We start from the raw sequence: 22,154 nt of genomic DNA, 5'->3' as shown, positions 1-22,154 counted from the left end.
CACCATTTGGTGCCTCTTTCACTTTACACAATAACAATATTAGATTATAAACTCCTTAAACAGCTTAAAGTTTGCAAGCCTACAACAGTCTAGGAGATGGAACACAGAAATACATGATCACTAGGGTCAGCAAATGTTGGTGAGTTTTAATAAAAAAAGACATTGTCCAGAGATTATGTATTGGCCATGTTCGGAAATTTAAAAATAAACAGGCTCTGATCCTGCAAACATTCATGCTGGTTGTCCCATTAAACAAATGCAGAGTGTTTCTAGGGTGAGGCCTGCAGCATCTCACAAATGCATCTTGCAGAAACTTATGCCCATTATAAGTAGCTTCAACAACTGGAATGAATTAGGAGTAATAAGGCTTCATTGCTTTTACTCTGGTCTCGCTCCTGCAGACACCCACCAAAGTGAAAACTGATTAACCGCCTACATTCAGGCCCATTACTATTAACAACTCAAAGAATATTGATTCCACCAGTTGCCTGTACTGTACAGAATATACTGACAGTCATTATAGCAAAGCAGGCTAATGCCTGGTGATCTCGCTGGTTAATCGTTAAAGTGGTTGAATCCACCATTGGACCTGGTAGAAATTCTTGTTTCAAACTGTCTTTTTCCCTCTATTTTAAATGCGTCACTGTAATTATGTGTCATTTGTTCAGCACACTGATGTACTGGCTGCACAGTACACAGGCACCCCTTACCTCGAAGCACTTACATAACACACTGGCAAGAGTAGCGTGTCATACCTCCCTCTAGTGGACGATCCCCTAGAGCATAGCAGCCTACTACTGCTACTAGCTAATGGGTTAGCTCAGAGAGAGAGATGCTGAGGTGCTGACCCCTGCTAATGACCCATGGGTGGAGGCAGGGTCATTTATACTTAGAATCTGAAAGATTCAGAGATGACAGGATGCACTGGGAAACCCAGAGGGGGAAATATTTTAGTAGGTTGATTAAAAGGTGCTTCCTTTAGTGCTCATAAAATGCCTTGTAAGATGTGCAGCCTGATACCCAGAATCCCAACCCATGCATCCCTGGACTCCGTGGCTGTGTGCTCCCAAGCTCCCAGCACATGCCTCCTGGATATCCTGCCTGTGCTTCCCTGCACTCCCAGACCATGCAGCCTTTATACCTTGTCCATGACCCTCCATTTCACACCTGTCCTAAGGGCATGTGGCAGCGCCAGCTTATCCTCACCTCGAGCTGGGAGAAGGCCTTTCGGATGCTCTTCCACAGCCCCTTGAGCTCTGTGCGGACTCGTATCCAGAAGTGCCGAGCCTGGCGGTACCGGGCCCGCCGGACGTCCCTGACAGCGCACAGGTAGGGGTTGGGGGCATTGCAGGTCACCTTGGCATAGTCGCACTCACGGTGCTTGTGGCTGCACTTGCAGTGGCCATAGCTGCAAGCCACGTGCTGGAAGCGCAGGGCGTTGTAGTCGTCCAGATCTAGCTGCAGGCCGGGCCTCGTGTAGGCAATGTCCCGCACCCGGGACATGCTACCCATCTCACAGTTGCAATACCACTTGCTCCACGCCAGCCACTTGTAGCGGGTGTCTCCCACGCCGATCACTCCTCCAGAGCCCACGGTGTTGCTCAGGACATCGTTGCCCGTGGTGACCTCATACCCTCCGTTGCTGCCGGTGATGACCTCATACTCTACACCGTTGGCTGTGGTGAACTCATAGCCTACACCGTTGCCCGGGGTGACCACTTTCTTGCTTGAGACCTCCAGGCTGTGCCCACCAACCTCGGGCGTGGTGGCCCTAGCCAAGGCAGCAGAGAGTGTCTCCATGGCGGTCGGGGCTGTCATGCCATTGATCATGGTGGAGGAGGAGTGGGCGGTGGCTTCTTGGGGCTGGTCGCGCCCCCCTGGGCCTACAACCAGGGCCAAGGCCACCTGCAGGGCCAGGAGCAGGGCCAGGGCACGAGGGAGCGGCCCCATTGTCATGCGGGGGGGCGAACCCCCCCCCCTTTCCACAGGCTCCTCTGGGAGGGGACTGGAGTACCTCACAGGGGATGGGGAGACCCCAGGCTCCTAGGAGGGTTATGGGCGGGGGGGGGGGGGGCAGAGCCTCTCTCAAAGGCTCAGGCAGTTGGGAAGGCTTGGGGCTCCCCAAGCCTCTGGGAGGGGTTATGGGGGGAGGACGGGACAGAATATCGCTCAGGCAGGTGGGGGGGTGCAAGGGATCCCCCAGATCCCTGTGGGGGTTGGGCTCTCTCAGGGGGGCTCAGGTTGCTGGGGGGCACAGGTGAGACCCCAGGGGGCAGAATGACTCTCTCGGGGGGGGGGGCTCACGTAGCTGGGGGGACGGAGGGGAGAGGCCAGGCCCCTGTGGGGGGCAGTCGCTCTCTCGGGGGGGCTCAGATTACGGGGGGCGCAGGGGAGACCCCAGGCCCCTGTGAGGGGCAGTCGCTCTCTCGGGGGGGGGGGCTCAGATTACTGGGGGGCGCAGGGGGAGACCCCAGGCCCCTGTGGGGGAACAGAGACTCTCGGGGGGGGCTCAGGGGAGACCCCAGGCCCCTGTGGGGGGGGGGAGTCGCTCTCGGGGGGGGGGGGCGGATTCCCACAAGCTGTTGCTGGGGGGGGGGGGGGGGCGCCGCCTTCCCCAGGCTCCCGAGCGTCGTTCGAACGGGGGGAGGGCGCGGTGGGCGGGTCGTTGGCTGGGCGGGGCGCGAGCCTGCCCCTGGGTGGGCGGAGGCACGCGCCTGCTTTGCACCGACATTGCAAACCCTGGTGCAGCGGCCAGACCCGCCTCCCGCGCCGGGGAGAAGGAGGCGGGTGCACGTGTTTTGTATGTGGGCGGGTGGCGTGGGGGCCGGCTCAGCCCGGCAGCACAGAGGAGGAGCAGGAGGCATTTGCTGCTTTGCACGGCACGCGGTTTTTTGGGGGGGCTGGTTGCTTTTTGCAGGGCAGCCCCCAGGTGGTGGCGGCGGCGGGGGGTGTGACACACCCTTAGCCTGCTGCACCGGCAGGGTGCATGCATAATGCATTACCCTAGATGCAGGGTTAGCTTGGTGCGGTGGGAGGATGGCATCTGGTCTGGAGGCGGGGCGGAGCGGCTGGGAATTTGTGGCTTTTCAGGAGGGTCTGGGAGGGGCCTGGTGGATTTTTTTCAGGGGCCCCCGGCGGGGGTGGGGTGGTGCAGTTTTTCAAGGTGTCCTGGCGGGAGCCCGGCAATGTAGCGGGGGGGCAGAGACTCTCTCAAAGGCTCAGGCAGTTGGGAAGGCTTGGGGCTCCCCAAGCCTCTGGGAGGGGTTATGGGGGGGTTAGGGTGCCCTGGGGGAGAAGGGGGTGCTGGCTTTGTTCCCTTTGCTCTAACGTGGCCCTGTCTAACCAAACAGCACACAAGGCATCTGTGCCCTTTGCAGGTTCGCAGGGTGATAGAGGCCGAGCTCAGCTCCTGCAAAGGCCATATAGCTGCAGCGTTTGCCCATTGCCCAGCCCTCAGGAACTAGCCCCACTGCCGCCAACACCCCCCCCCCCCCCCAGGGTCCCAGTTTCAGTGGTCCTGGAGGGAGCCCCTCCCTTTACAACTCCATGCTCAGTGCCTTACTCTGCCGCCCCCTCCTTTTCTAACCCAAATTAAGCTATTTTAAGAACATAGGAAGGGTCATACTGGGTCAGACCAAAGGTCCATCAAGCCAAGTATCTTGTCCTCTGACAGTGGCCAATGGCAGGTGCCCCAAAGAGAATGAACAGACAGGTTATCATCAAGTGATCCATGCCCTGTCACCCAATCCCAGCTTTTGGCAAACAGAGGCTAGGGACACCATTCCTGCCCATCCTGGCTAATAGCCATTGATGGACCTATCCTCCATGAATCTATCTAGCTCTCTTTTGAACCCCATTATAGTACTGGCCTTCTCAACACCCTCTGGCAAGGAGTTCCAGAGGTTGACAGTGCGTTGCATGAAAAAAATACTTTGTGTTTGTTTGCTACCTACTAATTTCATTTGGTGCCCCCTTGTTCTTGTATTATGAGAAGGAGTAAATAACATTTCCTTATTTACTTTCCCTATACCACTCATGATTTTATAGATCTCTATCATATCCCCCCTTAGTCGCTTCTTTGCCAAGCTACATGAGAAACCCAGAGTTCAGAAAAGGTACGACGCCTGGCCACTGTCTACAATACGCTCCACTTTTGCTGCCTTCTTCCCAGTCACTGACCCCAAGGAGTTGGGATGCACGTGTTGATCGTTTCTGCCCGTGGCCCAGAGCTTTGAAAATGCCACTTGGCCACGGGTTTTGACAGAGAAACGGCTGAGGAGCCCGACGTGTGTCCAGTCACTTTATTTCATTTTTGTAAACATCCAAACTTGGTACAATAAATACAGTGCCTGTAGCGTCGGCGCTAAACGCATCCACGTGTGAATGTGCAAAAAGTGCAAGCACCAGCCCATGCACCAGCCTTGTCAAAATAGTTACCGCACTGCCATGGGGGCTGCCTAGCTTTGCGGCATGTGTCTGCCATGCTCTGGGAGGGATAGGAGGGGGGAGATGGTACCCAGACTCTCAGGGGATGGGAGTGCCATCTGCTGCTCTCAGGAAACCCCCTCCAGCTTACCCCAGACAATAGGTACGTCTACGCTGCAATAAAAGACCCACAGCACGGCTATGGCTGATTCGGGTTTGGGGGGTTAAAAATTGCAGGGTAGATGTGTGAGCATGGACTGGAGCCTGGGCTCCGAGACCCCCATGCGGTTCCAATCAGGCCTGTCAAGAGAAATTTGGGGCCCCGGCCCATCATATTTGCTGAGGCCCCCTCCCCTCCCATTTCACCTCAGTTACAGACATTTTGGGGGTCCCCCTGAGCCCCTCTTTTCTCCCCTCATGTCATCCTTGATGCCAGTGTTATGATGTGTACAGTGGTTGTGCCTGGCAGCCTGGGACCCCATGGCGCTGGCACTGCGAAACAGAACAACTCGTCCCTGCCCCAAAGAGCTTCCAGTCTAAGGCATCGTTCAAGCAGCTGCTATATTTACATCAAAGAACACAGCTGGGGTTTAGATCAAGGGTAACATTTTCAAAAGCCCCCTAAGTGACTTAGGAGCCTCGGGATATTTTTAAAGATATTTAGGTGCCTAAAGATGCAGATAGGGAACCTCGTGGGCGGGAGCCCCGCCAGCTTTTCTGCCTCATATGCATCCGAAGAAGTGGGTTGTAGCCCACGAAAGTTTATGCTCTAATAAATTTGTTAGTCTCTAAGGTGCCACAAGTACTCCTGTTCTTTTTGCGGATACAGACTAACACGGCTGCTACTCTGAAAGAAGCACCTAGGTGTCTCAACTCCAGACCAATGGGAATTAGGCACGTTTGAGCCTTCCCCAGCACCTCTTTGCACCTTTTGGCTCCCAAGTACCTTTAAAAATCTGTCTCTCAAATCCCATTTTCAAAAGAGACTAAGGCACTTAGGAGCCTAAATCTCCTGGACTTTACCTGAGACTTAAGCTGGGATTTTGAAATGTGACTGACGATTTTGGGTGCCTCATTTGGGGGAGGGGGGATGACAGCTTGAGATACTTAAAGGCCCCTGCTTTTCATAAAGCGCCGAGCTCCCACCCTTAGAAAGTCAGGCCCCCTCAAATCAGACCCCCAAAATCACTAGTCCCTTTTAAAAATCTTGCCTAAGTCACTTTTGAAAATGGGACTTGGGGTAAAATTTTCTAAAGCGTCTAAGCGACAGGCACCGAAGTCCCATCACCTTTCAGTGAGATCTAGGCTCCTAAGGCCCAACGTCTCAGACATATTTAGGTGCCCAACTCCCAGTGACATGCGTGGGAGTTAGGCACCTAAGCACCTTTGAGGCTCTGGGCATAAGGCACTTGAAAATGCATCAAAGTCCCTTCGGTGCTTGTGAAAATTCAACCCCCCCCCCTTGCAGTACCGGGAACCCAAACACAGCAGCATCAACCAGAAAGTGAAACTGCTCGGTACAGACTCTCTGCCTCAACCGAAGTGAAACAAAACAAAAGAGAACAGCTAAGAGGTGAAAAGTGACGTGCCAAAGCCACCTAGGGCTGTTGGGCACCCATTGAAAGTAAGTGCCACCTGGGGAGTGAATTGCCAGTTGTGCCTTGGAAAATCTCCCGCTCAGCTCTGAAAACTTCCTGCAGCTTTAACAGCCTGGGGGTTTGTCGGTAATGTGGCAGGCCATTTGTTGCTTTAAAATGTCAGAGTAACACGGGGTTAACTCTGGCAGCTTCCTCGCCCCCACACGTGCAATGTTATGCGGGGCTGAGGACATACACCCAAGAGATCTTACACTAAACGAGGACTACGGATGCATGCCTGGGCAGCGGACAGAGACAAACAGCAAGGAAGTGTAGTCTGGGAAAGTTAAATGCAAGGTTATTATGGGCCTGGGTGTTGAGAGAGCTGGTTAGTTTCCTGCATCAGACTCCTGACAATAAACGCTTGGGAGAAAAACGCTCTCTGTGAAATACATTTGCCCTTGTCCCGCTCGCCAGCTTGCAGCATCCCGTCACTGCCTAGGGGGAGCTGTGGCAGGATGCAGAGTGAAGTCTTTGACCCTGGGCATGGTATTTCCAGCCACCTGGGTCCTGGCTGCTTCGGTGCCATTTGCAAATGGAGACACTTCCCTTGAAAGGTGCCAGGAATTAACAAAGCTAACGCTGCCGCACTGCTTTCCCCAGCGGGTCCCCGTTCTCCCCTCTCCCTTCCAGGCTAACCTGGAGCTGGTCAGCGTACAAACTGGAGCATCACTTTTCCAGCTGCCAGGACCTGGGCTTTATCTGCCTCTTGGGAACAGAATTCTGCAGCTGGAGCCGAAGTGCCGATTCCACAAGGATGCAGGAGGCATCCAGCGCCTTCTTCCAGAGCTGGATCAGCTCTTCGGGGCTCAAAGGAACTCCTCCTCCTTTGGCCAGCGCTGCGCTAAGGCGAAATTACTCCCTCTCCTGTAGCTGCAGGTGAAACAAAACTTGTTTCCATCCATAAAGCCAACCGGGATCAGTCCGATTGAGACCAACAGCCACTCTGGTTTTAGATCCACAGGGGTACGTCTACACTGTGATAAAAACCCTGTGGCTGGTCTGGGTCAGCTGACTTGGCCTGCGGAACTATAAAAGTGTAGTGTAGAGGTTCGGGCTCTGAGGGATTGCAAGACCAAAAGGGACCGTTAGATCATCTGGTCTGACTGCCTGTCTCACAGGCCAGAGGACCCCGTACTGAGCCCAATAACGCATATGCTCCTATGGTCACGTTTCTAACTGTAACAGCACTCACATAAAAACCTGTGTAAGCCAAGTCCTCCATTTAAGCCGGCCTAACCTTAGAAGCCCCCCAGTGTTTAAACCAATGCATCCATTTAAGCTGGACCTATTTACAAAGCCGCCTTTCCCAAACACGGTCGTTTCGGTTTCTCCTTTAAAGGAACACTGGTGGGAAGAAGTAACGGAGTTACAGAACTACGCAGCGCGACTGCCCCCTACTGGTGCTGGGGTCTGCTGCCGTGCCGCATCACCGCTGTGTGTCCCTGGAGCCGTTCCAGCTGTGATCCAGCCTAGGGGAGAAGAGAGAAGACATGAAGGCACTGATGTGGCCATTGGTCCAGATTTTGTCCTCTGCTCCAGCCCCTGGGCCAGGGGAAAATTCCCCCCAAAGTAGGCACAGTGTACCCTAGTGACCCCGCATAGGGGGCATGCCAGGGGTGGCGATGCAACCCATAGGCAGCTGGGATGGGCCAGGGTGCTCTGTGTTACACCAAGGGGGTGTTCTGGCTCTAGGGTGACCAGATGTCCCGATTTTATACGGACAGTGACGATTTTGGGGTCTCTCTCTTATCTAGGCTCCTATTACCCCCCACCCCCTGTCCTGATTTTTCACACTTGCTGTCTGGTCACCCTGTGTGGCTCCTGGAGCAGCGCAGAATGCAGCAGGCGCAGTGATGGTGTAAAGTCGTGCCATGCCTCTTGGGCCTGCAACACAACATGGGACCCGGACCTGAGAGGAGAGGTCGGCTCAAAAGGGGAACGGGGATGATTTTGCTTTGCGAACTCTGGCCTTGTCTGCACCAACGTGGTTTTGCACGGGGGTGACGTGCGCCAGTGCAAGTCGCCGGCGCAGGCATCGACACGACTGGTCTGAACTGGGGCAGCTACGTCGCTGGTGCAGTTACACCAGCGCAAGCCCTCTCCCGGTGTAGCACTGAGAGCCAGGACTCCTGGGTTCTATTCCTAACTCACTTCCCTTCCCTGTATAAGGGGGTAATAACACTGACCTACCTAAGTGTGAAGGGTTAATAGCCCCCCCTCCCTGGGGGGGGGAATGGCAAAAATTTTGGTGCGGAGGAATAAAAAGGGGAAGAAGGTGACTGGGGAGGGCGGGGGGAAGATTTCAAAGGCTTCCACTTAGTCCTCACTCCCCTGGAGGCGGATGGATCCAGAGCCCCCCATCCCAGCCTAGTCGAACCTGCCGCACCCCACACCCAGCCCGAGGGGCCCCAGCCCTCGACGCGAGCAGGGAAGGATGCTCAACTCACTGTCGGATGCAGTCGGGGATGTGAACTTGCTCAAGAGGAATCTGTTGCGACAGCTCCCACAGGCTGTCCACGAACTGCACTTTCCTGCCAAACTTGGAGCTGGAAGAGGAGGCAGAAGAGGGGGTAGGTTATTCAGGTCACACGAGCGGTCGTTTTCCCATCAGGGCGTCTCGCAGGGCGCCAGGATGACAGCCCTCTAGTCTGGTCTGTTCTACCCAGGTTCCTAGCCCGCCCCCAGCACCGGGGCACCTTTCACAAAACGTGTTAAGCAACATGACTTACATCTCACTAGCCACCCAGCCATACACACTGCCTGTCCAGTGTCCCATCTCCAGCTGTGGCCAACCTCTGCTGTGGCAGAAAAAAAACCCAACCCCAGAATACATCCGGCCAAAATTCCTTCCTGACCCCTGCAGGCCATCAGCTGAAGCCCTGAAACATGAGATTCCCCATTTGCACATCCCCATGCATGCCGGGGAAAGCTCAGTGGGTTTAGGGGGAGATACTCTGTAGCTCGTCTATGGAGTCTCCCTGGCCTCTCCCCTGCCACTGCTGATACATTAGTGCCAGTTAGACAGTCCAAGTGCTGAGTCCTAACAGCTGATTGCACATAGGCCAACAAACAGCCAGTCGATCCCAAGCTGGATGGGAACCAGCAATCTGTCGGCAAAAGGCACTCTGGTGTGGTGCAAATGGGTGTAAGCTCATGGAACTATGCCAGTTTACACCAGGCAAGAATCTGGCCCTCTTATCTCACGCTTGGTGCAAATAGTGCAAGCTCACACACAAATAGGTTAAGGTCAGGACTCTCGCACACACACACCAATAGGTTAAGGTCAGGACTTTTGAAACGGACTAGTAATTTGAGGTGTCTGTTTCTGGGGGCCCCACTTGACACCCCTGAAAGAGGCCTGATTTTCAGAGGGTTGGGGCAGCGTTGCCAGCTCCAGGCGTTCCACAGTCACATGTTCGGCCTCAGATAAATCATGAGATGTTTTTAAATCTCATGATTTTTAAGCCAAACAAACAAGTTCCTTTTTCTTTGTTGTCTGGTCTTTGAGCCTTTACTATGCACTGGGTCACATGCCAAGCTTTCCTCTCCAGCCACGAGGGCAGGAAATGCCCTTTTTTATACGAAAGCCAAGATTTTTCCCGTCATCACCTAGCTCCGGGAGCTGGGGCTTTAAGACAAACATCAAACACGGAGAGAGTTGCCAGCTCTGCTAGTGCTCGGTGCGTTCTAAAAAAACAAACAAACCCCCAAAACAGGCTCCTTTTGGATGCCTCAAATTGGGCCCCTGAATCACGAAATCGTTGACCTGAATTCTGCAGCTAGCATGTGTCCATCCCCAGCGGCTGTATGGCATGGGGCCTATATCTGACTCCCAGCTGTTCGCCCTGCAATCTCAGCTACACTCCATCCTGCTGCTGTTCTCTGGAGGGACTGGAATATGAACTGGTACCTGTAATGTACGACGCTGCACTCTGCTGAACAGCCTGTGTCAGGCTGGCTTATGCTTACTGGCGCCCCACTTTGCTCTTCCCCAGACTGTAGGGTAGGGGGCAGAGGGAAGCACCATGACAAGGCTGCAGCTGGCAGGTGAAATCCAGGTCTTTACACGATGCCCATTGTCACGGTATCTGGGCACCTAGGAAACGCTGGCAGAGTGCATCCAAAAAATCCTGGGCTAGACTCTTACGCTGTGCCTGTCACCACAGTGTCTGGATGCATAGCGGATACTTGCTCCATGTACCCATGTAGCTAACAGCGCTGCTCTCTGGCAAGCAGAGCCCTGGCCTGCATTGCTAGCAGCCGCGTGGAGGCCCAGGCTCAGGGAGGAAATATTGCTGAAGGCGTAAAAAGCTCTCTGCGTGGAACAGTCTGGGGGGGCAGGGAGGGGGCTCTTGTCTCTCCAGCCAGCGAGGTGTTAACACGCTCAGGTCCTGAGCGCAAGGGGACGCACCAGACACTGTGGCTGTTCCTAGCGCCCCCTAAGGGTAGCAGTTGGACTTGCAGACACTGGCTCACAATATTGGAGTGTGGTGAGGCACAAGGGTGGTCTGTTGCTAATAACGTGCAGCCCACCGGGCTTATGAGCGGTCTGGGCACGATCTCCAGGGGTGCTCTGATACTGCAGGCTGGGTGGCCGCCAACCCCCTTGCACACACACCCCTCTGTTGGTAGCCTCCCCCCCGGCCAAGTAAAGCATCCAGCTCACACTACCTGAGGAAGGGGCGGATAACGGCCATCAGCGCCTTGACATACCAGGTGGGATGGACAATAATCATGGCCTTCAGGTTCTTCCGGAGCCTGAAATGATGCAAAGAACACAGGACATGAGGTACCGATTAGCCGGTGGAACTCACTGCCACAAGATATCCCTGAAGCCAAGAGTTCAGCAGGACTGAAAATAGGGTCAGACGTTGATCTAGCTAACGAGACTCCCTTGTTACAGTCGTCAGTGCTGAGGCCGGCACTGAAGGAGGCTAAGGGGAATCAAGGAATCCCGCTAGGGTTCAACCGGAGCTGCATGCCTTTGAAAATCCTAGCTTTAAAAAAAAACACGGGGCTTGCAAGGGCTATAAACAATCTTGCTTCATGGCATTAGCCAACATCTAACTATCGGGAGCCAGTAGGAGGTTTCTGGATGGGCCCCAGGTCCAAGGAAGGGGCTCTGAAGACCTGGAGTTTTTTCTTTTAAAAGTAGCTAAGGGCTTGTCTACATGGGGAAACTGACCAGGGTAGCTCCCCATATGGACACTCCATTCTGGAATAAATCCTGTGCTTACAAAGCCCAGAGGCTGGGAGCTGGGGTGCCAGAGAGAGCCATAGGGTCTGCCTCTGTCCAGCAGCCTCGTTAGACAACCCCCCACCCCTTTATACTCACCACAGCCCAGTGCAGTCCCTTCTTCCAGCCCCTCTAAGGGAGGCTGCAGTTTCCATCCTCACCCAGGCTGGGATTTTTATTTATGGCCCAGCCTGTATCACAGTGTCAGCTTCACTGGCCTTCGCGCCGTGCGAGCCAGGTAGGAAGCAGCTGTTTCCCTGTTGCCAATGACTATGGGGTGCAGATTCTGGCAGGGATCGGGGGTATGTGTGGGGGAAAGGGGTTGAAATTGCAGCCAGCCAGAGCCACCGCTGAACTAAACAGGGAACCCACCCAGTCCCGAGTCCTCCACATGGGCGACAAAGCAGCCCTGGATGGGGAGCGGAGTCTGTGGGTTAGTGCAGATGGCTCAGTATGAAAACTCCTGGGTTCTAGTCCCACCTCCGGGAGGGAAGGTATGTAGGACTCCTGGGGTCTGTCCACAGCTGTGGTGACTGTGGGGCTGGACTCCGGAGTTCTATTCTCCACCCTGGGAGGAGAGGGGGCTCTCGTGATTACAGCAGGGTGGTTGGGAATTAGGACTCGTGTCTTCCGTTCCCAGCTCTTCCATCAACTCCTGATAGAGTCCTGGCTCACCAGTGGTTAAAGTAAGCGGGGGAACGGAAGGGGGACGGGGCTAACATCGAAGAGAGAGCTCCCCCTTTGTGGGCTGGGGAAGCAGCGGTCCCCTGCTGGGTCGTACCGCTGGTCGATGGTCCGGTAGCATTGCTTTATCCAGCCGAAGGCCGGGATCTGGCTGCGGAGTGTGGCGCCATTCAGACACACCAGGATGTAGCTTTCTGCCACCATCACCTCCAGCGTCCCGATGATGTACCTGCCGGGAGAGCAGAGAGGAGGCCTGGAACCAGCCCTCCTCTAGGCACAAAGCGCCTCCACGCTACAGTCGTGGATTTAGCTTCACATCACACGCAACCCTCCCCCCCCCTTCCCCCCCAGCAGTGAGGTAAATTGTCTTATCCCCCACCCCTATTTCACAGATGGGAAACTGAGGCACGGAGAAGGGCTGTGACTAGCCCCCACACAATGAGTAGGGAATAGAACGCAGGAGTCCTGACCCCCTGTCACTTGCGCTAACCAAGAGACCACATTCCCCACCCAGAGCTGGGCAGAGAACCCAGGAGTCCTGACTCCCACCCTCCCTCCTTCCCCTAACCACTAGACCGCACTTCCCTCCCTGCTGCAGGGCTGGGCAGAGAACCCAGGAGTCCTGACTCCCACCCTCCCTCCCTCCCCTAACCACTAGACCGCACTTCCCTCCCTGCTGCAGGGCTGGGCAGAGAACCCAGGAGTCCTGATGCCCAGTCCCCAGCACTAACTACTAGCCCATATTCTATATTAGGCATTCACAGAGCGCCCATTGCTGTAGCATTTAACCCTCTTGTGCCAGCAACTTCCCCGTCCTGACTAGTGCACTAACAGTCCTCATTTATGGTCTGGGACCGGAAGAGACTGTGAGTGAGCTCAGAAGGGGAACAGCCTGCGTTCCTGTTGGCCGCGCTGCAGGCAGCCAGGCAGGGCTGAGGAGGAGACGGTTATGAGCGAGAGGCTTATTTTAAAAGAAGGTTTTGGCACTTTAAGGGTCGATTTACCAGGACAGTAAAGGGTCAGAGAAACAGCTGCGATGGCATCCCAGGACCTCCTGATGTTTATGGGGAGATTCCAAGAATCCCAGGGCAAAGGAGCCCCCACCCACTTACCCACAATGGACTTCAGGCCTGTTCAGGGGTTTATCTGTTCCTGCTGCTCTCGGCACTAGGGCCAATCTCCAGTTACGCTGTCCCTGAACTCAGGGTGAGGGTGGTTTTAAGCCGCCTTTGGGCTCCCGCATATTCTGGTGCCATGGAGTAAATTAGAGGCACCTTGGGAATTCTACCTGGAGCAGGGAATAGCCAGAGTGCCCTGCGCTCTGGCCACACGCCCAGTCTGCCCGCTATGCCAGGGCAGGGCACAGGGCCCTTGCATCAGGGGGCTGTTTGCACGCACTTTAAGGCTCCTTTATGCTGCCAGGGCAGCCTGAACGTACTAAGCATCTGACGCTGGCTCCCCTGCCCCTCTGTGCTGCGCTGAGCCCCACAGCAATTGAGACTGGGGTGGGGGGAAGCCCAGCCCGGCCTGGGAACGTACCCGATGCAGAGGTTTAAGGAGGCAACATCCCTTCTGCCCCCTCCAGTGACCGCAGCTTTACGTCGGCGTCACTTTCCAGTGGGGGGCCCAGGGCCACCCCCAGCCCACCGCCCACTCCCCCCCTCCCAGGCTGTTACCCATGTGGTTTGTTCACTAGCCAGCAGGGGGCAGCATGCTCACCTGAACAGGTGCTCCATCACGTACTGATAGTCAGGGATGCTGCTGTGGGGCAGGTAGCAGGAGGCAAAGAGGATGATGGCGTTGAGGCCTTCTCCGTAGTACCCTGGAGCGACAGAGCCGAGCGAGTGGGTCCAGCTGGCACAGGAGCCTAGCCCCACCCCCTTACACCTTGGCACACCTGTGCTCCCCCACGGGGAAGCTCCGGGATTGGCCCAGACCAGGTCGGTTTGGCTGCTTTGCTTGGCCCCCGACCCACACGGACGGCGCTGCCATTGTGAACGGTGTCCCGTGGTGCTCTGGGGGCCACAGGCTGGGCGGAACTGGGTTTAATACAGCAGGCTCGGATGCCGGGATCCCGTAGGGCTGGGGTCATGGATTTCTTGGGGCAGGGGCTTCCTCTGATTGGCTGCATTTGCTATGCCCCGTAAAGTGCCTGAGGTACTGACCGGCACCATGTAAATCATAACTCTGGGACCCCACTCCCAGGAGAACCCAGGAGTCCTGACTCCCAGTCCCCTTGCACCAAATTCCCCTCCCAGAGCTGGGAATAGAACCCAGAAGTCCTGACTCCCAGCACCACCTGCCCGCATCTAACCACTAGATACTACTCCCCTGCAAGAGTCAGGACTAGAACCCAGGCGTCCTGCTGCCTCCCATTCTAAGCACCAGACCCCAGGGCTACGCGCTCCCTCGTTACCCCCATGGGAGATGACCCTCTTGTAGGGCTCGACGACGCTCAGATCCACTTTCTGCTCCCGCTCGTCCGTCAGGAAGATCCTCCACTTCCGTCCATCCTTGTCCTCGACATCCACCACGCGCCCCTCGCCGAGTTTCTCCTCGAGCAGGCTGCTGTCCAGGCGCCGGGCCCTGGGCAGTTCGTCTGTGGAGGGGAAGGGACGGGGGGGGCGGGGGGGGGAGTGTATTAGGAAAGGCTCCTGGGCTCTTTTCTGCACTTTTACCAATAACCAGAGAGCACCTGGGCCCTGCCTTGTGTTCTGCAATGCATGGCCCCCTCAGGGCACTGGGGTGCCCATGAGATGGGTGTCAATGGGTGTGGGGGAATGAGGCCAAGGAAAGGAGAATCACACCCCCCAAATGACCCAGTCCCCTCCCAAACCTTCCCCCCAAGCCCAGCTCCCCTGGAACCTTCCAGCCAAACATCCACCCCAAACCGCAACCAACCACCCCCGACCCGTCACCCCCCAACCATCCCCCAATCCCTCACCCCAACCAACCCTCGACCCTCCAACCATCCCCCAACTCCATCAAAGAAACAACCCTTCACCCCAACCAACCCTCGACCCTCCAACCCCTCAACCCACCAACCATCCCCCAACTCCAAACAAACAATCCTTCACCCCAACCAACCCTCGCCCCTCCAACCCCTTGCCACAACCAACCATCGACCCTCCAACCCCTCACCACAACTAACTCTTCAACCCCTCACCCCAACCAACCCACCCCTCAACTCCCCAACCCCTCACCCCAACCAACCCCTCACCCCTCCAACCATCCCCCAACTCCATCAACCAACCAACCCTCACCCCAACCAACCCTCGACCCTCCAATCCCTCGTCACAATCAACCCTCAACCCCCAAGCCCTCACCCGTCACCCCCCAACCCTTCACCCCAACCAACCCCTTGCCACAACCAACCCTCGACCCCCCAAGCCCTCACCACAACCAACCACCCCGACCCCTCAGTCTCCCAACCAACCCCTCGACCCCCCCACCTCTCACCCCAACCAACCCCTCGACCCCCCACCCATCCCCCAACCCCTCACCACAACCAACCAACCTTTCGACCCCCCAACCAACCCCCAACCCCTCAACCACCCACCACAACCAACCTCTCACCCCCCCAACCATCCCCCAACTCCATCAACCAACCAACCAACCTCTCAACCCCCCCTAACCCCTTGCTCACCAATCAAAGTGACATTGTGCACACTATATGTTTTATGGAAATATGCTTATGACTGTGAATATGATGTAACTGGAATATGCTTTATGCAAAAGGTCTCTAGTAAGGTATCATAAAAGTTATAACCTACTGAATATATTCCTCCTATTTGTATGCATGAATCATTCTTATATCTGAAGGTAGAAATATGAAGTATAACTCTGAGGGCCTATTGTAATTATGCAAAATGTGGGCCATTAATGGTGGTTTAGAATCTTGATGGCTCACATTAACTAGGACAATTGGTTGTAAATGGCTCTGTTTACTTGCAAACCTTAGTGTGTAGGTGTGGGCCAGCCTGTGGGTAATGAAGAATGAGTCTCACAGGACATGTGACCAGGTCACATGATACTGGAATCCATCTTAAATCTGGTACTTTTCCATTTAGAAGGAAGGGTGAGGACCCAGAGAGACAAAAGATTCCGGCCTTGTGCCAAAGCTATAAAAGGGGGAGGCCAGTCATGAGAAAACCCCTAGTTTCCACCTAAGATGTCTGCTGGAATTAACAAGGACTGTACCAGGGGAAAGGATTGGGTCCAGACTAGGAAGGAGTCTAGTCTGTGAAAGAAGCTTATTGGAACATCTCCGAGGGTGAGATATTACCTGTAAACAGTTTCTTAATGTATTAGGTTTAGACTTGCGTGTTTTTGCTTTATTTTGCTTGGTAACTTACTTTGTTCTGTCTGTTATTACTTGAAACCACTTAAATCCTACTTTTTATACTTAATAACATCATTTTTGTTTATTAATAAACCCAGAGTAAGTGATTAATAACTGGGGAAGCAAACAGCTGTGCATATCTCTCTATCAGTGTTATAGAGGGCGGATAATTTATGAATTTACCCTGTATAAGCTTTGTACAGAGTAAAACGGATTTATTTGGAGTTTGGATCCCATTGGGAGCTGGGTGTCTGGGTGCTGGAGGCAGGTAACCTGCTAAGCTGTTTTCACTTAGAGCCTTCAGTTTTGGGGGCATGGTCCAGACCCTGAGTCTGTGTTGCAGCAGGCTAGCGTGTCTGGCTCCACAAGGCAGGGTTCTGGAGTCCCAAGCTGGCAGGGAAAACAGACTCAGAGGTAATTTCAGCACATCAGGTGACAGTCCCAAGGGGGTCCCTGTGACCGAACCTGTCACTCAACTTCCCTGGAACCGTCCCTCCAAATCTCCAGCCAGTCCCAGCCCCGCCCCCCAAGCCTGCCCCCCATTTCCACTCGCCCTTCCTGACCCACCACTCCAACTCCCCTGCCGATCCTGACCCACCACCTCAGCTTTGTCTAAGCCCCCTGCCATTATGAACCCCAACCAGGCCTGCTTCCCACCCACCCCTGCACCTCAGCCAGACCTGCCCCCACTCAACCCTCCCCTGCTCTGATGCTCAGCCCAGCCCAGGCCAGCCGCGGGCGCATCCTCTCTCCAGCCCCACCTTCCCACTCAAAGTCATGGCCACCCTCTGGCCCGTCCAGCAGCTCGCTCTCGGATGGTGTCTCCAGCTCGTCCACGTTGATGTCCAGGCTGCCGTCCGGCGTGCGCTCCGGGTAATCGCCCGACTGCACCGAGCCCTCGGCCCGGTCTAAAGAGAGGCTGAGATCCGGCGCTGGCAGCCGCTTCTTCATGTGCCGCTTCCCGCACAGCTCCAGGGTGTTCGGGGCAACTGGTGGGGGATGGGGAGGGAAGGAAGGATCAAGACAAACAAAAGCAAGAGAAAAGGGACGTGAAACAGAAAAGAGAGGGGGGAGGGAAGGAAAATGTATCATCCAGAAAACGCCGCTGCTTATGCAACGATCTCTGGATTGGGGCCGAGTGGACAAAACCTTCCCACCCAGACCAGCTGTGTCCTGGCGGTGTTTGGGGATGCGGGGGGACGTAGCCCTTGCCTGGCTGCACCCCCATCACTCTCACACCCAGAACCTTCCCTGCTGGTGTTCTTGGGGTCTTACCTTCCTACCTTCACCCGCCCCCTGGGCACGGCCTTACCTAGGCTGGGCTCCCCGCCGGAGTCTTCAAGGTCCTCCTCAGAGACCTCCTCCGGGAGAGGCCTGGAAGACAGGGGAGGATGAGACACTCAGGGGGACGGGTCAGGGACGGCTAGTGTTTCTCAATGACCGGTCCGTGGACTGGCGCCGGTCCCTGAGATCTCCCTGCCGCAAGCCGGTCCCTGGTATCAAAAAGGTTGAAAAATGCTGGGCTAGAGCATCCCTCCCATCTCTGAATTGCTATGTTCCTGTGGGGGAGGGGGCTAGGAGTCAGGACTCCTGGGTTCTATCCCCATCTCTGGGAAGGGAGTATGATCTAATGGTTAGAGCAGGGCAGGGTCGGGGGGAGAGTCAGGGCTCATGGGTTCCATGCCTGGTTCTGGGAAGGGAGGCAAGGGGCTAGAGCCAGGGCCAGCTCTAACTTTTTTGCCGCCCCAGGCAAAAAAGAAGAGCGCCGCCGCCGCCGCCCCCCCCCCCGCGAGCGCCACACCGCCGTACCCCCCCGCGAGCACCGCGCAGCCGAACCCCCCCCAGCATCACCGAAATCCCTGCCCCCCCCCAGCACCACGCCGCCCGAAGCCCCACTCCAAGCGCTGCGCCGCCCGAAGCCCCCGCCCCCCCTCCGAGCGCCGCGCCAAGCCCCCGCCCCCTCTGAGCGCTGTGCCAGCCCCCACTCCCCTCTGAGCGCCAAGCCCCCGCCCCCCTCCGAGCGCCGTGCCGCGCCAGCCCCGCCCCCTCCGAGCGCCGTGCCGCGCCAGCCCCCGCCCCCTCTGAGCGCCGCGCCAGCCCCCGCCCCCCCGAGCGCCCCGCGCGGAAACAAAAAAAAACCCCTCCAGCGCTGCCCCGACGAACCAATAAATAAATAAAAACCCGAGCGCCGCCCCACCCCAAGGTGCCGCCCCAAGCACGTGCTTGGTCGGCTGGTGCTGGAGCCGGCCCTGGCTAGAGCCAGGGTGGGGACTGTGTGCTCGAATGAATGTTATATCATCACATTGTGCCTCAGTTTCCACATCTGTTAAATGGGAATAATGACACTGACTTCGCTCCAGAGCTACCTACTGTGGAGTCAGTTGCGGAGCAAGTTTCACACCCAGGAGGCTCTGCTGCTGAAACCCTGCCCTGCTGTCCCCGCTATTCCAGCCCTGGGCTGCCCATGCCCAGCTCTGCCGACGCCCCTCAGTCCCAACACACAGCCCCCCCACTTGCTATTCCAGGCCTTGGCTCCTCACACACACACACAGCTCTGCCGATGGCCCTCGGCCCTCTGCCCTCTCACGTCCAGGACGAGCTAGACCAGAAAGTCGCACAATGTAGTGGACCAAACCAAACCAAACCCCATGGGCTGAGACCACCCAACTCATTTCACATGAGGATTTGAACCCAGGTCCCCGAGAAGGCTTCGTCCTGGCTCTCAAACCCCACCTCATGTCATTTACAACGTGGATACTTTTCTGTCCTCTCCCCTTCCCTCCCTCCTCCCCCCCGACACTACCCGCTGGGTAAACAGCAGAGCTCAGCCGGCACAGCTGTGCACCGTTCGGCACGGGACCGCTGGCAACAGCTGCCTATCGGAAGGAGGTGGGAATACAGCTCTTGCAGCGGCGCCGCGGCAGGTGTTTTGCCTGATGGATCCAGTCGCAGACACCAATTGCGCTTGCGTGTGCTCAGAGTGTCTGTGCCGGGTGCTTTCCACTGCGGGGGTTAAATAGAGACTTTGCTTCCTCTTTATGGCCAACTGTTTGCTAGTTATTTTGTCCATCGATCCCCATTCTACAGGAGGGGAAACTGAGGCACAGAGCCGGGAAGCTACTCTCCCCAGGTCACTGGCAGAGCTGGGCAAAGAACCCTGGAGTCCTGGTTGCCCATCCCCCATTCTATCCACTCGATTAGTGCATTCCTTGCCCTGAGTCAGCCACAGAACCCAGGAGTCCTGAGACCGCCAGGCCAGGGGGCTATCTGCTGGTCCACGCCGCCTCTACCAGTCATGTTGCTTCTTGAAAGAGGACAGTTACCCCCTCCCATACTCCGAACCCCTTGGCTGTGCCCTGAGCTCCCTGGTGCCAGCTGCCTCATCAGACTGACACCCGTTCGCCATTTTCTAGTCCTTCCGTTCCCCCATTAGCTCCACCCCCGCCCTCCCCACCCCGCAGGCTGAACCTCTGATCCCCAAGGATGCCCCCGTCCTCCTGACGGTGCAGTTCAAATTCACCGCGGTGGCGCCAGCCCTTTGGGGTCCCTCAGGGGCAGTGATGTGAGTGGGGCAGGGGCCATCTGTGTCACCTCCCACTGCTCCCGCGACAGGGCGACAGGAGATGCGGTGAGGATCCCAGCCAGCACCCCCGCTCTGCAGCGCAGTCCCCCCTCCCGCTGCATCTCTTACCCCGGGAACTCCTCGTCCTGCCATTCCTCCTTCAGCTCCATGTCCTGGATGGATACGGCTCCCTCCCCCTGCTCGGCCAAGTCCTGCTTCTCCGGATCCCTCTGGTCCCTGCAATGCCAACGGAGGAGAGCTTGGGCTGGAGGAACCAGGTTCAGGCCAGTCCATGATTGGGCAGGAGAACGCATCTAAACAGGGACGACCACAAGGCGGCTCCATCCTCAGGGGGAGGTTTGGCCTGAACCGGGATTGCGGCCTTTCCGGAGACAGGCCCCCGGGCTGTGAATGGAGCCCGTCCGCGGGTCAGACCCAGCCGGGCTCCTAGGAACCAGGAGCTGTTACCACCTCCCACGTGGAATGAGTTTGCTGGGGCTCAGCCTGGTGTCCCAGATGTCCCCACCCCAGCTGGCACTAACATCGGGAGCCCCTCGTTGGCAGCTTGGGCACAGAGTCGCAGGAGGGAAGGGGCTCCCGTCTCACCCATCGAGGCAGGTCCCCGCCGGGCAGGGCAGGGCAGGGCAGAGCTGTCTGGCCCTGCCACTGGGACGCCTTCCCCAGGCTGTGGGTCTTTCCCGAGAGCCCCGGGATGCCCCCACACAGCCTCCTGCCCAGAGGGACCAGCGCCAAACCCAGCACCACCAGGGCCCCAGTGCAGCTGGCCGCTGCTCCCCCCTTTGTCCCCGCTGCGAGTGGGCAGAACATGCCCATCCCTCAGCGAGGGCGCCCTCTGCCACCTCTCGGCTCCCCTCCGGGCTTGGTCTGGCATGGCCCGATACGGCCCCCGGAGGGCGCTCTCGGTGCCAGGCCAAGGGAGGGTCGCCCGTTCTTCCAGCTCTTCTGGAGCAGGGAACTCGCTGCAAGAGAGAGATTGTCTCGCGGCCACCTCCCCCCACCCGGGCACACAGGCCCCATCCCCATCCCCCCACCTGGGCACCCAGGCCCCACCTCCCCACCCCAACCTGTCACCTGACCCCCACCTCCTGCCATCTGGGCCTTGCCTCACCACCGGACTCACACCCCACCTCCTCCCTTCTCACCCCCCCCCCACCGTCACCCATGCCTCCTTCTCCCCATCTCTTTCCCTCCATCACCCACCCTCCACCTCCCAACCAACCCCGTTGCCTGACCACCATCTTCTGTCACTCAGGTCCTGCTTCCCCATCCATCGCCCATGACCCAGCCCCTCCTGCTTCCCCTCCTGTTCCCCGTCAAACACCCCCCACACACCCTGTTGCTACCATGGGTGGGCATCAGCGAGGTGGAAACAGGGTGGCAGAGTTGGCACCATCTGACCTGCCGGCTCCCCTTCCTCGCCGGCGAGTGCCCCCGCAGAGCTCAGCTCTGCTCTTCCCCTGCCTACAGCACCCAGGAGATGGACTCAAGCTCTGAGACTGGGACCCAGGTTCGCATTCGGATCCCACCTCCCCGAACCCCAGGGGGTGCTGAGTTCTCCTGGATGCAAGAGCGCTGAGCCTGCAGCACGGCCACCGTCCCCATCCCCCACCCACGCGGTCCCCCAAAGCCTGACTTACACCCCCGCTGCAGCTGGGGAGGAACCAAGACGCCCGCAAGAGGCACCCACCCACCCACCCTTTCCATGACAGCCTGGCTGGCAGAGTCCCTGCCATGCCCAACCCACGTCCCCTTGTCCCGAGCCTGCCCCAAGGCAGAAGCCCTGTGTTGAAACATACGCGGTGATCACAGCTCCTCCTCTTTGACCGTCCATCTCCAGCTAGCACCGGGCTAGAATCACCTCGGCTGGCGTGTAGGGGATCCCGTAGCTGCCCCCCGGCCTCTTGTGGCAGTCGGCAATTACCTCTCAACACTGCTCAGTTACAAACGCGTCCGGCTAGCCCCACTGCTGCTTGGGCCCGTTGCAGGGAAGGAAAACGAGGAGCATTGGAGCGGCTGCTCAGAGCCGGCAGCTTTCCCTTTCTCCAGCCAGGTGACATCAGCCCTGTACCTGGCGGCACTCGCTGGCACGCCCAAGAAAATCAACCCAGCGCCACCCTAGCAAGCCCTGTAGTCTAGCGCAGGGCTGGTCCTGTTTACACAAGCCCGGAGTGCCAGCGCAGCACCCAGCCACTCTGCGTCTCTAAGGAAACTTAAATCCAGCAAGCAGGGGGGTTTAGAAAACAG

At 57.1% G+C, this 22,154-nt stretch overlaps 1 protein-coding gene across 1 annotated transcript; it reads right to left on the bottom strand.

The window, feature by feature from the left end:
- Positions 1–7,491: 7,491 nt before the first annotated feature.
- BNIPL (BCL2 interacting protein like) lies at positions 7,492–21,614 on the bottom strand. Its single transcript, XM_065420250.1, is given in 11 exon segments — positions 7,492–7,534; positions 8,513–8,611; positions 10,737–10,823; positions 12,083–12,214; positions 13,705–13,807; positions 14,402–14,584; positions 17,089–17,316; positions 17,640–17,701; positions 20,019–20,126; positions 21,548–21,597; positions 21,600–21,614. Coding segments are annotated over 11 exon segments (1,110 nt in total).
- Between the last annotated feature and the right edge of the window lie 540 nt (positions 21,615–22,154).

The sequence above is a fragment of the Emys orbicularis genome, chromosome 20, assembly GCF_028017835.1.
Source record: "Emys orbicularis isolate rEmyOrb1 chromosome 20, rEmyOrb1.hap1, whole genome shotgun sequence".
In the NCBI taxonomy this organism is placed as follows: Eukaryota; Metazoa; Chordata; order Testudines; family Emydidae; genus Emys; species Emys orbicularis.
Note: the sequence above shows the minus strand (reverse complement) of the source record. Positions and strands in the feature narration are given on the sequence as shown.